Genomic DNA, 16,691 nt, shown 5'->3' with positions numbered 1-16,691 from the left:
TACTTTACCTCTGACATTCTTTCCAAATCCCATTGAAGACACTTTTTTGTCCACTTGTTCACTATTGTTTGATTTCTCCTTCATAACATCATCATCGCTAGCAACATCAACAGAATATTTTTTCTTTTTCTTTTTCTTGTGCCGAGGTGGAAGCTTTTTTGGAAAAGTAAACATTGGGAATATCACAAGAAACATTGCAATGGCACAAAGGAGGAATCCACTCCACCTAAAAAATTGGGAAATGTGAATAGCATTTATGGGTTTTGCTTCATGAGAATAAGTTACCAAAGTAGAAGTTTGTGGTGATAAAAATTCTCCAGAAATTTTTCATTTACCTTCATCAATTGTAAAGCAATAAAAAAATTGGACAAACTGAAGAAATAAAGGGATTTTCCCTTTCTGTGGTATATGGGAACTCCACCCAATAATTACAATAGTATAATATAAATAAATACTATCATCAACAGCCTGGTTGGAATTTCACTCAATTTAAGTATTTTTGTGCAGCCATGTGTTAGTTCTGCCAACATTGTTAGTCCTGATAAAATGTGTATTTTAAAATAAAACACTAAATCATAAATTTAATAGAAAAATTATAGACACTCTATTGCATATTTTGTAGACCTTAGCAGAAAAGCATTAATAACTTGTTCTAAATGTATTTTTTGCCTGTTTGGTACTAGGAAGCAAACCCAGGGCCCTGTGCATGCTAAGTACTCATACTCACTCTAACACTGAACTACCCCCCCTCCCACAGCCCAAGACACAAGGGTATTTTAAATTGCTGATGGTATTCAAATATTTTCTGCAGTACTTAAGAATGTATTAAACCCCACTTAGCTGCTCCACATAACATTTAGCCAAGCATGAGGGCCACCAAATCATGTAGACTTGATCCTTTTCTTGAAGAACTTACAACTTAGGTATAAGCAAGCCAAAAATATAAGAATCTCCAAGATATGCAAGAATGCATACAATTTAGTGTTCATCATAAGGTTTAGATTATGAATCCTATAAAAGTGCAGAGAGGGAAAATAAATGTGTGCCAGAAAATTTCCCAGGAGATATTGAACTTGAGCTACATAGAATTCCATCTAGAAATTCATCTGAAGTTGCCACATTGCAGAGAGTTCATGAGGCATTCCATGTATAAAACCCAAATTCTAGTCCTGTATTAGAACCAAGTGTTACCACCTGGGGTTTCTTACCTGCACAATTCCCCAAGGGACAATTTCTCAGTCCCCTTCAGTCTTTCCTTAGCAAGCAAAAGTCCCTGGTCCTACCTAACAGGGTTGCCACCTCTAACCAGAATTCCTCCACTCTAAACTCTGCTCTTAAAGCTTCCAAGTTTATAAATTCTCAGACCTTGTCCTCTGTTTTAACATGTACCTATCAAAATGCAAGCAGGATTCTAAGCACTAATGATGTGTTCAACCCAGTAAAAATACAGATTAATTGCAAGGTGAAACTCATCTTTTAAAGAAGTTTCTATTAAAGAGCTATTATCAGTTGGCAAAGGTCATTAGTTGGGAGAATGCTAGAATCTGTTATTAATCCAGTGTATTAGTTTCAAATTTAAAAGTATATCAAGCCAGGTGCAGTGGCACAAGCCTGTAATCCCAGCAACTCAGGAGACTGAGGCAGAAGGATAACAAGTTCAAAGCCAGCCTTAGCAATGGTGAAGCACTGAGCAACACAGTGAGACTCTGTCTCTAAATAAAATACAAAATAGGGCTGGGGATGTGGCTCAGTGGTTGAGTGCCCCTGAGTTCAATCCCTAATACCCACCCCCAAAATCAAATAAAAATTTTAAGATGATCAGAAAAAGATTTAATTTTGAGAAGATGGCTCAGAACAGACTTCTAGCAATCTCAATTACTCAGAATATTATCACCAACCTAGTGCCTGACACAGATTAGTTACTCAAAAAATTGTTAAATAACTATATTGAAAGAGAGAGGTTTTTTAAAAAAAGAAGGTCATTTGTCTTAAGGGAACATAGCTATGACAACATCTGGCCTCTGAACACTTGGCCACTTAGAGGCCCTTGCCAACCAGCACCTCACCTTTTACATTTACCCTTCTGGAATGTGTCTCCACAAACTCCACATTGAAGTTCCCTAAACCCCTTTGATCACTAGGCCTCTCAAGCTCTCTACACGAGATGGCAGGCAGAGGAGCAGAGGCCACAGTTTATGAGCTTTGGTTTCAGACAGACCTGGGTTTCCATTTTTATCAATTACTAACTATGAAATCTTGGGGAAATTTCTTTGCTTTTCTCAGGGCCTTATGCATGCTAAGCTCTAGGGTAATAAGTGGTTTGGGGAGTCCTAAAATTTAAATAAGAGGTATATTTAAATAAGGTATATGATGGAACTAACAAAATGCCTGCTTCCAGAGCTAGGGTTGTGGCTCAGTGGTAGAGCACTTGCCTAGAATGTGTGAGGCACTAGGTTCGATTCTCAGCACCATATATAAATAAATGAATAAAATAAAAGTCCATCAACAACTAAATATATATATTTATATATTTAATGCCTCCTTCCAAACCAGCAACCAATTCATGGTGGCTAGTTTGGTTTGGTTTTGTATTCATGTGGATCTGTACTCAGTCTTACTGCCCACTCCCTCCCAGTCATTGATCTAAAAATACATGCAAACAGTGAAGCTTCACTCTGAATAGCCCAAACTGAGAGCATATAACAGAAGGGGAAGAATCATAGCAAACAAATAAAAATGACATAAAAGTCTGAGGTCATACTGAAGCAGAGCAAACCAGCCCACATTCTTCAACAGTCTCCAGAAACATCAGTATGACACATGATATAATGATGGACACTAACGACATCACTAAAGAGGACACTGAGAAAAGTTGAGTAGGACAAGATAGTGTGTGTCATATATATGGGAACGTCACATCAATAATAGCTGATATTGAAAGGCCAGGGTGTCTAAATCCCTTTCATAAAGCATTACACAGTCCATTCACTAACGGGAGTCACCAGTGGATTGGCTGAAAGCTCTGTCCTAGAATCAGTTTCTTATCCCAACACTCTCTAATTCTGAAGTTAGAACAAATAATTCAAATCTGTGAGCATCCATTTTGTCACCTGCAAAATGGGCATAATATTAGTGACTACATATATTTGCTAAGCGCTTGGTATAATGCTTGATACACAGTAAATAACCAATAAATATCAGTATTATTCCTTCATTCACTCCTTCCCTCACTCTTTCTTTTAAATATTTTATTATTAGTTGTTGGTGGATCTTTACTTATTTTTATATATTTATTAAAAACCTATTGTTGCTGCTAAGCATTGTGCCAAACAACTACGACTTTATTCAAAATAGAAGTCTGTTTCAAACAGGATTACACAACTTAAAAAATTCAAATTCATTTTCAAGTAGATCCTTATTATATAGTTCTAAGTTGATAATCTTTATCATTTTCTAAATATTTATTTTTTAGTTATATGTGGGCACAATATCTTTATTTATGCGGCGCTAAGGATTCAACCCAGTGCCTCCACATGCTAGGCGAGAGCTCTACCTCTGAGCCACAACCCCAGCAATCTTTATCATTTACATAACTAATATTGAGCCATTGAAATGATATAATTGCTTGAAAATTGATTTAAGGACTGAATATCTAGCACATATGGGGTGCCCAGGGCAGGAACCATTAAGAGCCCTCCATGTACAAACTCATTTGTTCCTCACAACCCTATGAAGTAGGTACTGTAACTATCTCCTTTTATGAATTAAAAAAAAAATGAGGCACAAAGAAGTAAAAAGAAGTAACTTCCTCAAGATGACATAGCTTCGCCTCATTCAAAGTTGAAGTTCTCCTCCTGAATCCTGGACATATTTGGCAGGACAGTTAAGGTCCCTCAAGTGTACACAGGATTTCAATCCAGGCGAGTACGCCTTTCAGATCTTCAAGTCACTCCAATCTGCTCCCTCTGGACTAAACGTCTCCTAGAAAACTTTTAATTGACAGCATAAAGCACTAGTATGACTGAAGCCCCTGCTGTCCCTCCTTCTGCCCCTGAGTTGGTGGTCCTCGTCTTTCCCTCTCACTGTTTCCTTATCACCAAGCCCTTCTTAGGACATCTAAATAGAACACAGATTATACATTGGATATTCATATGTATATTTTAACAATCTAGTTTTATAACAATAAAAAAAATCCCTACTCTGATTTATTTCACAACTGCAAAGAAAACAGCCAAAATCAAAATTTTCACTTTCAGTCAAAAACTTAAAAGCCCTGTGTGATGTTCCTTTCAATGTCAGGGGAACTCCTCTCTCTATGATTTGAAACATTCTAGCAGGCCAAGTTTGTCTGTATCTTAGCACTTGCAGTTTCATTGAGGATTACTAGTGAAATTAGAAGCAGCATAGAAATTGATATTTGTTAACTTCTTTGAAAATAGTGGTAAACATTATTCCCACCAATCTCAGAGTTATGAGCTATTATTCTATAATGAAACAGAGAGAGAAAAAGTATACAACTCTTTTGAAAGTAATTTGTTGACAGATAATTTCTAATAATGCAGTATTCTCTTTGCCATAAAATAAAAATTTCTTATCGATGTGTACCTATTTGTAACCCATGTGAAATAAATTCAGGACACCAATATTTTCAGTCAGTGCTTTTGTAATTACAAAGAAATAACTGATTATGTCCAAATGAAGGACTGTGAAGAACTCAAACATAACCCTGGTCATTTAGATAAATCACAGAACACTCAAAGTTGAAGCTCTCCTCCTGAGCAGGACAGAAGAAGGTCCACCTGGTGAGAAAACAGCTAAATCTCCAGGATATATAAGGAAACCAAATACCACCAAAGAGAAAAGATTTGATGAGCACAGAAGCAATTTCACTGCCCTGAAATTCTGGGCAGTGTGGAAGGGTTATAAAACAAAAATATAAATACAATGAGGAAGCATAGAAGAAGTCATTTTTCAAAGGCACAGAAAAGATAATGAAAGATACAACTAAACAGTAAAGTCCCTTCCCAGCCACAGCAGCCCTGCTCGTACACTCTGCTGTAAAGGAAACAGCCCAATCCTGGAGAATGCAGGAGAATGTCACTGAAGTGTCTGTATTAGTTTCCTGTTGCTGCTATAACAAGTAACCACACACTTAGTGGATCGAAAAACCCAGGTGGATTATCTCATGGTTCTGGAGGTCAGAAGTCTATAGGGGCATTGGTAGGATTTTATTCCTTCTAAAGGTTCTAGCTAAAGAAGAACCTATTTACTTACCCTTCTAGCTTCTGGAATCTACCTGCTTTCTTTGGCTCACAAAACCTTTCTCAATCCAAAGTACATCACTTCAACCTCTACTTCAGTCATCTTCTCTCCTTCTCTGACTTTGCTCCTATTGCCTCCCTCTTTCCTTTAATTAATAATGGGCACACCCAGAACACTGAAAATAATCTCCTCATTTTAAGATTCTGAACTTGATCACCTTGACAAGGTACCTTCTGCCACATAATGTAATATATTCACGGTTCTGGGGATTAGGAAATGGCTTTCTTTGGGGAGTTATCATTCTGTCTACCATCTACTGTCAGGTGACTTAGGCTATATTTTTCATCTCTTCAGTAGGGAAATTTAAATACAAGAGTTTTTATGACTAAATCATTAGTAAAAAGTGAAATACAAAATTTAGAAAACAATCTTACCAGTTTCCAATGAAACGAGGGTCATTCTGGTCAAGGTGAACAGGATTTCTGGGATCAACATAAAAACCAATAAGAAGTCCACCTAATAAATATCCCACTGCAGGGCCAAGTGCTCCCATGACATACATGATGGCTGAGAAGACAGAAAGGGAAATAAGAAATATAGCAACATTTCATTGAAGTGCTAAAAGTTCTCTGATGTCCAAAATATACTGCAGATACATCACAGTTAAATCCAGTGAACAACTTCCAAAATGTCTACATTGACATTAGGGTTTCAAACTGTGTGCTTTATCTCACTATTACCTGTGGTCCTCTTAGAGAGTCAGAATCACCTGGAATGCTTTCAGGTTGCTTGTGCTTTGTTTGTTTAATATAAACGTTCTGGTCTCACCTCCAAACCACTAAATTCGAATTTAGAGACCCAGGCTAGTTAAGGAGGCAAATGAGGCAGTCACTGAATAACCAAGACGAAGTTAAAAAAAAAAGTTTCAAGATAAAAGGGGAAAAAAGTAGTATCACTTGTCTTAACAGGATGAAGAAGGAACTTAGAAAGCTAGGTTGAATTGGGGAAGCTGTTCAAGTACCTTCCAATTGATAATGTTTTTGAGCCACCATTGTAAAATCAAAAAAGACCTTGAAACGCATTTGGTTTATTGTTAATTGAGGAATCTTACATAAGAATAAGTCCTTCTACATGGCCTGGGTCAGGAGGTCCGAATGGAAAGCACTGACCACAGATGGACTAGAAGATAATACTTTTAAACACATGTCCAAGGAGTCTGGTGGGTATTTATCTTACTGCCAGTGGATCAGAAATTTGGTATTTTATCAACAACAATAAAAAGTATATGCACGTGTGTGTGTGTGTGTGTGTGTGATCAAAATGAGCATATAGCAAACAACAGCAGGTCATTAATTAGAATTAGTTTATTTTTTATATGCCTATTTTCACTTGTGTAATTTAATATTCTAAAATGCCAATCTTGAGGCTGGCGATATAGCTCAGTTGGTAGAGTGCTTGCCTCGCATGTACAAGGCCCTGGATTCAATCCCCAGCACCACAGGGGAAAAAATATATATATATATATATATATATATATGACAATTTTTAAAAATTAAGTTACACTTAAAAATTTTTTAAAGGAAAATGCCAATTTTATAAATTTGAGATAAGATAGGGAATTCCTTGAGAGTCATAGAAAAATATAGCCACACTACACGCTCATTTTTTTTCCTTCTGCTCAAACACAGTTATTTAGGGGAATATCCATAAAACAGTTTTAAGGCACTGCTGTGTGCAAGGTATGATAACAAAATCAGGTGTTAAGTGTTTCTCATTTCCATTGCCATCATGCATTTTTAACTGCTGAACAAATAAGAAAGTTCTGCCATATCCTTTAAATAGCTATATATTTACCAGAAGGCAAATTGGGATAATCAGAATGATTTCACCCCACTTTATCATCCACCTCTAAATCAACTTTAAGTAATCTTGTACCTCCTGTTACTTATAACTACAGACAAGACAGTAATTTAACACCTGCTCTCTCACTTTTCACACCATTACAAAAGAGAAGGCACAGTGTTTATTTTACAGAATCATCTGCTGGTAACCGTAAGACATTAGGTTCTCAGACTCCCCCATCTGTATTGGAAATGGAGAAGGGAGGCACACCCACAAGTATCTGGTGCTCTTTTGGAAGCATGTTTGTAATAAATGAAACTAGAATTTTGTTAATTTTATTAATCTCTTCGTTCATAACCTAAACTGTAACTCAAGAATAGAAAGTACTTTTTCAGGTGCAGGTATTCCCATATGCATAGGAAGATCAAATTTATGTTTACACCTCCAGGCCTGCCAGCACCATTTACAACTTAAAACTGTAATGAGGCCAAAATGTGACACGAATCATCCTCCCCAAATAATTCTTGTGGCATGAAAGAGGCTGTCTTACAAACACACACAGGGAAAAGGGTACTTCCACAATACTGTTTATGCCTACGGCATTTGAGTGCAAATCTTGGAGTGGTAAGCAAGACTGTGTAAGCATGTGTACTAGCAAGCCCCTGCAATCGTCCAGTGAGAAGAAAATTTATTCAATAACACTCACCAAAACACCTTCAGCTACTTTGTAAAATGTAAAGCTTTTTCAAAGTTAACAATGTAATCAGAAATTTAATTTTATTATGTAACAAGCACTTGAAGATCAACAGAATTGCACAAACACACATCCATGCCTTCTTTTAAAAATATTTTTTTTAGTTGTTGATGGACCTTCATTTTATTGATTTATATGTGGTGCTGAGAATCGAACCCAGTGCCTCACACATACTAGGCAAGTGCTCTACCACTGAGCTACAACCCCGCCCCGGACACATTCTTTTAACCCAGCTCCAGTTAGTAAGCAAATCATTTTCTGGTAAGAAATTAAGCCTTTCTGGCCGATGAGTTAACATTTATTGATGGATTTACAAATGGTACTCAGAGAAAGCTTTAGGAGACAATGTTGAGGCAAATTCATTTCACATACCCTCCCTGTCAAAAACTTCCCCTCACTGCCCACAAACTAAAGAGAAGGGTCTAAACTGCTCTTCCTGGAGTTCAGGGGTATGACAAACAGACCAGCCTCTTTCGAGTGTTCCCATCTTAAAATCAGAAGCCTGTATTCAGGGTAAGACCTCAACACACCCTTCCCTGGGCCTTGCTACCTGTCTGCATCCTGACCATCAAGGCCTGAGCCCAGCCATGTTGTCCTCCCCTGAATGTTTCTCTCTTCTCTGAATCCCTGTAGGCTATATACTGTTATTCCAGGGGCTTACAAACTTCATCACAGATCCCTAGTGGAATGAATCCAAAATAATTTTCCTACATACATATAAATATACCATAGTGAATCCCACCATCATGCACATCCATAAGAATAGGGTCCTAATTAGAATAAGATGCATTCCATGCTTGTATAATTATATCAAAATGAATTCTACTGTCATGTATAACTAAAAAGAACCAATAAAATAGAATAAGTAAAAGGTTTTAAGCACTTATCCCCCAATGGATTTATTTTCTGTACAAATAAGGTGTGTACTATTAGTGTCACTCACACAGTTCACAACTAATCATCAGAAAATCCTGTTGGTTCTACCACCCAATCATATCCAGTATCCAACTCCTCTTCACCTCTATTTCTAACACTCTGATCCAAGCCACCATCATTGCTCATTTGGGAAATTGCTCTAGGCTTTCCAACTGGTATCCCTGTTTCTTCCCTTAACTTCTGCACTGTATATTCTCAACACAGCAGCCTTAATAATCCTCCAGAAACATGAGCCGGATGTTGGTTCTTCCTTGCTTACACCCTTTGATGGCTTCCCATCTCATTCACAGTAAAAACCAAAGTCCTTGCATGGTTACCAGGACCTACCCACACATTTATTTGCATGGCCTCCCCACTGTCTCACAGATTATTAACTGTCATTCTCCTTGTTTCTTGGGCTCCTGTCTTACTGACCTTCTTGCTCATTCATCTTCAATCTTCCAGGAATATCCTCACCTGAGGGCCTTACCACTTGCTCTGTGGGTGTGCACACACACATGAATGTGTGTGTAGTGGATGCTCCTCCCCCACAGCCACATGGTTCATTTCCTTACTTCCTCCAGCTAGTTACACAATCATTTCCTTTGCTGAGGTCTTATTTGGCTACCCTAACCATAAACTGAAAACTCTTTCCCCAATTCTTCCCATCCCTTTCCCTGCTTCAATTTTCTTCTTAGCATATATTACCACCTAACACACTATGTATTTCCTTTTTCATCTTGTTTATCATCTGTGCTCCCCATCTGGAATATAAGCTCCTCAAGAGCAAGGATTCTTGCCAGTGTTCACTGCTGTGTCTCTAGTTCCCAGATGGTATAGGAGGCACACAACCCAGATTGACTCAGTACTCAGTACTTATTTCTCCCATTGAGTTTATGCTATGAGTGACTATATCCTCCAAAAGTTTATGTGGAAGCTTGGTCCCAGTGTGGCAGTATTGAGACATTAGGTATTTGGAAGCATTTGCAAGGTTGGGTCATGAGGGCTCTGCCCTCAGAAGTGGATTAATCCATTCATGGATTAATGGTTAATGTGGGAGTTTTAGAAGTGAGTGTTCTCTTCCTACCACCTCTCTCCTGCTCTGCCTCTCTGTATGATACTCTTCACTCTTCACCATGTTATAATGCAACAAGAGTGTTCTCACCAATTCCTAAAATAAAATTAGGAATAGAATCACCACATGACCAGCTATCCCACTGATTGGTATTTATCTGAAAGAACTAAAATGAGCGTACTATAGCAATACAATATTTATAGCAGCACAATTCACAATAGCCAAATTATGGAATCAGCCCAGATGTCCATCAAGATGAATGCATCAAGAAAACGTGGTACATATACACAATTGAGTTTTACTCAACCATAAAGAGGAATGAGATATTGTGCGGCGGCGCCGGCGGCCGCGGCGGCTGATACCTGAGTCTCGCTCCCGCCGCGGCCAGCGGAGCTCCGGGCTGGGGTAGGAGCCGGAGGCAATAACAGATGGCCTGGAGATTGTGGTTTCACCTAGAAGTCTACACAGTGAATTAATGTGCCCAATTTGTTTGGATATGTTGAAGAACACCATGACTACAAAGGAGTGTTTCCATCGTTTTTGTGCAGATTGTATTATCACAGCCCTTAGAAGTGGCAACAAAGAATGTCCTACTTGTCGGAAAAAGCTAGTTTCCAAAAGATCACTCAGGCCAGATCCAAACTTTGATGCGCTCATCAGCAAAATTTATCCAAGTCGCGATGAGTATGAAGCTCATCAAGAGAGAGTATTAGCCAGGATCAACAAGCACAATAATCAACAGGCACTCAGTCACAGCATTGAGGAAGGACTGAAGATACAGGCCATGAACAGATTACAGCGAGGCAAGAAACAGCAGATTGAAAATGGCAGTGGAGCAGAAGATAATGGTGACAGTTCACATTGTAGTAATGCATCCACACATAGCAATCAGGAAGCAGGCCCTAGTAACAAACGGACCAAAATATCTGATGATTCTGGGCTTGAACTTGATAATAACAATGCAACAGTGGCAATTGATCCAGTAATGGATGGTGCTAGTGAAATTGAATTAGTATTCAGGCCTCATCCCACACTTATGGAAAAAGATGACAGTGCACAGACAAGATATATAAAGACTTCAGGTAATGCCACTGTTGATCACTTATCCAAGTATCTGGCTGTGAGATTAGCTTTAGAAGAACTTCGAAGCAAGGGAGAATCAAACCAGATGAACCTTGACACAGCCAGTGAGAATCAGTATACCATTTATATAGCAACAGCAAGTGGCCAGTTCACTGTATTAAATGGCTCTTTTTCTTTGGAATTGGTCAGTGAGAAGTACTGGAAAGTGAATAAACCCATGGAACTTTATTACGCACCCACCAAGGAGCACAAATGAGCTTTTAAAAACCAATTTTGAGACTGAACTTTTTTATAGCCTGTTTCTTTAATATTAAAGATGTACCATCATTACTTTTATGGACAGATCTTGGATATGTTGTTCAATTTTTCTTTCTGAGCCAGACTCGTTTACACTTTTAGAATCATTTCCCCTTAATTTAAGATTTACTTTTTGGAAGGGACTATAGTTATTCAGTACTTTTGCTTTCCTTTGAAGAATATATCTAAGTTGTGTGCTTTCACAAAGTATGGTTCCATTGGGAGCACCTTTGACCTGGGAATTTTTCATAGTTCTGTATTCTTAAGTGAAGATTCAGTTGGCCGTCCCTTTCCGTCTCCCCTCAAAAGTTTTTTAGGCCTACAGATTGTTAATATGTATTCTGACTTTTTTCCCTTGTGTATATTTATAGTTTTCTATATAAACTGTAGTATCTTCATGAAGACTGAGGCTCAAACTTACTGTGCTTAAAAACAATTCTCATAGGATTATTATTTTCATGGTATTTTCTTCCATAATATCTCGTTTTTAAAAGAGGTTCTTTATGAACTTGGTGTCCATTGTCATGCAATGTTATTTTTTTTTTCCTTTTTTCCTCCCTGTAAGTTTAGATGTTCTGGTCTTGGGGAAGAGAATCAAAACCTTAAGTTCTATGAGCACATGGGTCATTGACATATTTCACTGAAGAAAGAAAAATTAAATTGATAGTAATACGTAGTCCTCAATTGTTTATTTAAGCTTTTTGTATTAGTTCCTACTGTCACTTTAGTTCCTTTATTATGTGTTTGATGTTTTTTTACCCTATTAAAATATCATAAATATGGAGATATTTTGCACTTTAGCCTTGATGAAAAGTACCAGATATGTTCAAAGCTTCCCTAATTCTTTTCTTATTGGTAGCCACATAAGTTTTGAGAACAATGTGGTACATGGAAAAAATAGGTTTGCTTCTGTTTGAAAAGTGTGCTTAGCATTTTAAGTTGCTATACCAGTGTATAAATTTGGTGCTCTGCTAATTATACTCTGTAGAAGCAGATTAATGGAGCTTAAGCCCTGCTTTGATAAATAGTGAAAGGTAATTCTGTAGAAGAATGTCAGCCACTACAACAGGGTGAAGTTATTCTACTCTTACTAGTTTTATATTACGGGACAGTGTTGACTAGGAGCCAGAAGGCTTTATGCTAACAGGTCAGAAAAAATATTGACTTATATGTTATTTTCATTCCTGTCCTGATTGTAGGTATGTTTTAAATTTTATATTATCCACAGTATTTACAAAGACATGTTTTTCATTGAGAAATTAACCCCAAAGGGTTTTGAGAGGAGGGAGTAGACCTCCAATACCGATGTAACTAAAGTCTGTCTAGTCATTGTAAATATTTATCTGTCAATTTTGACAGATTGGGGCCAGCTTGATGTTTTAAATCTTGAGTATAAAAATTTAAAGGCTTATTCAATTTTTTACCATTTTATTGAATATATTTGAAATCTGTTTTTACAGTTTTTTTGGTAATTGTGCCATGAAATTTGAAAGCCACCAAAAATTAAGAGAACTTTTATAAATTCCTTTTCTGGTGTAATGTTAAGTTGTATAGATTATTAATGCATGTCCAATGAATATAACCCTGGTTTTGTGATAAATCTGCTTAGATTTTATTGGTGACATGTTAGATTAGTGGTTGCATTAAATAACTAAATTCCCATTGTGGTTATTAATTGAAAAAAAAAAAGAGGAATGAAATAATGGCATTTGCCAGTAAATGGATGGAAATGGAGAACATCATGCTAAGTGAAGTAAGCCAGACTCAGAAAATTAGAATTGAATGTTTTCTCTTATATGTGGAAGCTAGGGCAAAATAAGGGAAAGAAGGTGGCTGGGGTGGAGAGAATTGGATATCATAAATATATAGGGAAGATTGGTAGAGTGGAAGGCTGAGAACAAGAGCGATGAAGAACAGATGGGAAAGGGGAGGAAATATGGAAAGAATTTAACAAAATCAATGCATATATAAATGTACCAAAGGAAATTTCACTTTTATGCATACATAGAACCTACCAATCAAAAATAAATAAAGGAATGAAAGGAAGATCAGTGGAATAAAGGAAGGAGAATAGGAAGGGGAAGGGAGGAAGTAAAATGGAGAAATTGGGATTGAAGTCAAATTTCTTGCTGTTATGATTTTGTCAAAATGAGCCCAACTGCTATGTATAATTATGCAATAATAATAATAATAATAATAATAGAATGCACTCACCAGATGCCACCTACACAACAGCACCATGCTCTTGGATTTTCCAGCCTCCAGAACCATGAGCTAAATCATCCTCTATTCTTTATAAACTACCTGGTCTCCAGTATTTTGTTACAGCATCAGAAAATAGACTTGAGACAATCAGTGAACATTCTACTATCATAGATGTCAGTGATAAAACTCTCCTTGATGTACATCATTTCTTAAGATCTCGGCTAGTAACAGTGGACATCAATTCCTATTTCACATAGTGAACTTGATAATTCCATGTTTTTTGACTATGTCTCATAAGATGATTATACATACTATTCTTGGTTTTCTCTCATGACATAGAGCTTGTACTGAAAGTTTGGAGTATTCAATGAACTAGTAATATAAATATAAATTGAAGTTCCAATCTTTTCTTCCTGCGCACCCCTATGGATCATCTCATATGACCCCATCAGGACACACACTCCCCTTTGAGAGGACACTGAATTGTTCCATTTATTTGCAATTCAATATGACCTGCTTTTTACTTCTACTTATCTTTTCAAATGTTTGTGTCCTATGTTTTCAAGTAACTCTTAGTCCTCAACAACAAAAACCACATCCTACAAAATACCATCTAATGGTTAAAGCACACCCTCCAAAACCATGTCTCCAAATCCCAGCTCAAATTTTCGGTCTTTAGCAAGTTGCTTAACATCTCTGAGCCTTGGTTTTCCTCATCTGTGAAGCTGAGATGAAAAAGTACTTGCTCACAGAATAATCACAGGCACTGAATAAGCTAACACTTAAGAGCATATGGAATATCTGGCATTTAGTATATTTAGTAATAAGGGCCATATAAGAATAAGCTGTCTGTTGTAACTATTTTATATTACCTAATGCAATTTACTGCTTGGGCATGGGAGGCATTCAGTAAATGTTTATGGATTGACTACAAATCACCATCAAAAAGTAACTGTGCCCCCTATTTCCTATCTGATGCCTCTGGTTCCTCCTTTGTCTGGATCTGCTTCCTCCCAACCCTGGCAAGACCTATAAGTTCCACTTCAAAGGAATGCCCCATCACTTGCCATTCATCACAGACTTAGATAACCGTATTTGTCTGCTTAGGTTGCCACAACAAAAACACACTGCCTAGGTGGCCTAAACAACATTTTGTTTCTTGCTGTTCTGGAGGGTAAAAGTCCAAGATCAAGGCATAATCGGAGTTCATTTCTCACGAGGCCTCTCTTTCTGGCTTGTCAATGGCCGCCATCTTGTTGTGCCCTCACATGGCCTCTTCTCTGTGTTCCCAGGGAGAAAAAGTGAGCTCTACATCTCCTCTTCTTATAAGGACACCAATCCTATCAGATTAGAGCCCCATCTTTGTGACCTCAGTTCATTTTAATGACCTCCCTAAAGGTCCTATCTCCATCTATAGTCACATTGGGTGTTCAGGCTTCAACATATGAGTTCTAGGGGGGACACATCAGTCCATAACAGATATCAAATGAACCGAGGTCATCTCATTCTTCACTCTTTTCTCTTGCTATCACTTTACTGCTCATCCAAGTTTCCCCTCCCCATGTTGACACTGACCCTCTGCCATACCTGGCCTCCCTTAACCTTGGGCATTATTTCTTTCCCGACTTTTCTTACATCTCATTTGCCCAGTCAATAAGTCAATGGCTTCTAGTAGTCTCACTTCAGGCTTGACCCTGTCCGGAGTCTCTACTTTCTGAGTGCTGGAAACATGGTCATTCTTGTGTTAGTCAGCTTTTCCTCATTGTGACCAAAATATCTGATAAAAACAACTTAGAGAAGGGGGCTGGGGTTGTGGCTCAGTAGGAGAGCACTTGCCTAGCACAGGTGAGGCACTGGGTTTGATCCCCAGCACCACCATAAAGATAAATAAATAAAGGTATTGTGTCTGTCTACAACTAAGAAATATTTTTTTTTCGAAAAACAACTGAGAGGAGAAAAATTTTTTATTTCTGGCTCACTATTTCAGTTCATGATCAGCCAATTGGATTGCTGTGGGCCCAAGACGAGGTAGAACAACATGGCAGAAGGGTGTGACAGAGGAGCATAGCTCTATTTATGTTGGGGTTAGAAAGCAGGGTAGGAGGTGGGGGAGCAATCTCAGAGAAGATGAATGTTTCCAGGTCATGTTGCCAGTGACCCAACTCCTCCAACCATACTCCACCACCTATAGTTACCACCCAGTTAGTCCATTCAAACTAGGATGGACTGAGTAGGTCACAGCTCTCATAATCCAATCATTTCACCTCTGAATATTTTTGCATTTACGCAACAGCTTTTGAGGGATGCCTCAAATCCAAACCATAACAATTCCATATTATTTCTTTCCAGAAATAAAAATTCTTTGTATTGCTTGGCCTACAGCTAGCTCAGTGACCCAAAATGTGCTATGCTATCCATCCTTCAAACCCCAGCTTTTTAATAAGGCCTCCCCTGACCTATACAGATCACTGAAATGTTTGTCTTCAGAACTCACATCAAGTATTATCTGCATTTTTTTTTTTTTTTTTGGTACCAGGTACTGAACCCAGGGGCACTTAACCACTCAACCACATCCCCAGGTTTCTTCATTTCTTTATACTGAGAGAGGATCTCAGTAAGTTGCTGAAGGCCTTGCTAAGTTGCTGGGGCTGGCCTCAAACTTAAAATCCTCCTGCCTCAGCCTCCCAAATCACTGGGATTACAGACATGTGCCAGACTCTAATTTTTTTTTTTTTTTTTTTTTTTTTTTTTTGGTGGTGCTGGGGAACCAGGCTGTATTTTGCTACATACCCTGTGTCACTTATTTTCTCTTCCCAACTAGGCTAGACACATCTCAAGGGCAAGCAACATGAACTGTACTTTTCTGAATCTCCCCAAAACCTTAGGTGCAGAAATACAGACACAGGCAGCACTGAAGTCAGTGTAGTGCAGGGAATATGAGCAAAAGGCCCTGGAGTCAAACTGCTTTATTAGATCCCCAATCCCCATATCTGGGCAATGGCAACAGTCACTTAACGTCCTGGAGCCCACACAGAATTATGTACATATAATTCTTAGCACATAGTAAACACTGAAGAAATATTAATTTATATTTTATATATTCAATGATTACCTATTTATTCTCTAATAATATTATTGTATATCAATTTTGTATAGACTGCATATATTATTTTACAGAATACATACTGAGCACCTTTTGATCATCTTTTAATAAAGATAAATTTAGAAATTATCCTTCCTGAAAAAAAAATTGAAAAC

At 37.8% G+C, this 16,691-nt stretch overlaps 1 protein-coding gene and 1 pseudogene across 1 annotated transcript in view; one reads left to right on the top strand and one right to left on the bottom strand.

Annotated features, from left to right (window-relative positions):
- Slco5a1 (solute carrier organic anion transporter family member 5A1) overlaps positions 1 to 16,691 on the bottom strand; it is a 141,605-nt gene that overhangs the window by 74,906 nt on the left and 50,008 nt on the right. The window contains exons 2-3 of the mRNA XM_027947116.2: positions 5,697 to 5,829; positions 9 to 226 (exon numbers count right to left, since the gene is read on the bottom strand). Of these exons, the coding sequence (XP_027802917.1) occupies positions 9 to 226; positions 5,697 to 5,829 (351 nt within the window). The remainder of the gene's footprint in view (positions 1 to 8; positions 227 to 5,696; positions 5,830 to 16,691) is intronic.
- On the top strand, positions 10,269 to 12,888 carry LOC114106058 (E3 ubiquitin-protein ligase RING2 pseudogene; annotated as a pseudogene).

This window comes from Marmota flaviventris, chromosome 15 (assembly GCF_047511675.1).
Source record: "Marmota flaviventris isolate mMarFla1 chromosome 15, mMarFla1.hap1, whole genome shotgun sequence".
Taxonomy (NCBI): Eukaryota; Metazoa; Chordata; class Mammalia; order Rodentia; family Sciuridae; genus Marmota; species Marmota flaviventris.
Note: the sequence above shows the minus strand (reverse complement) of the source record. Positions and strands in the feature narration are given on the sequence as shown.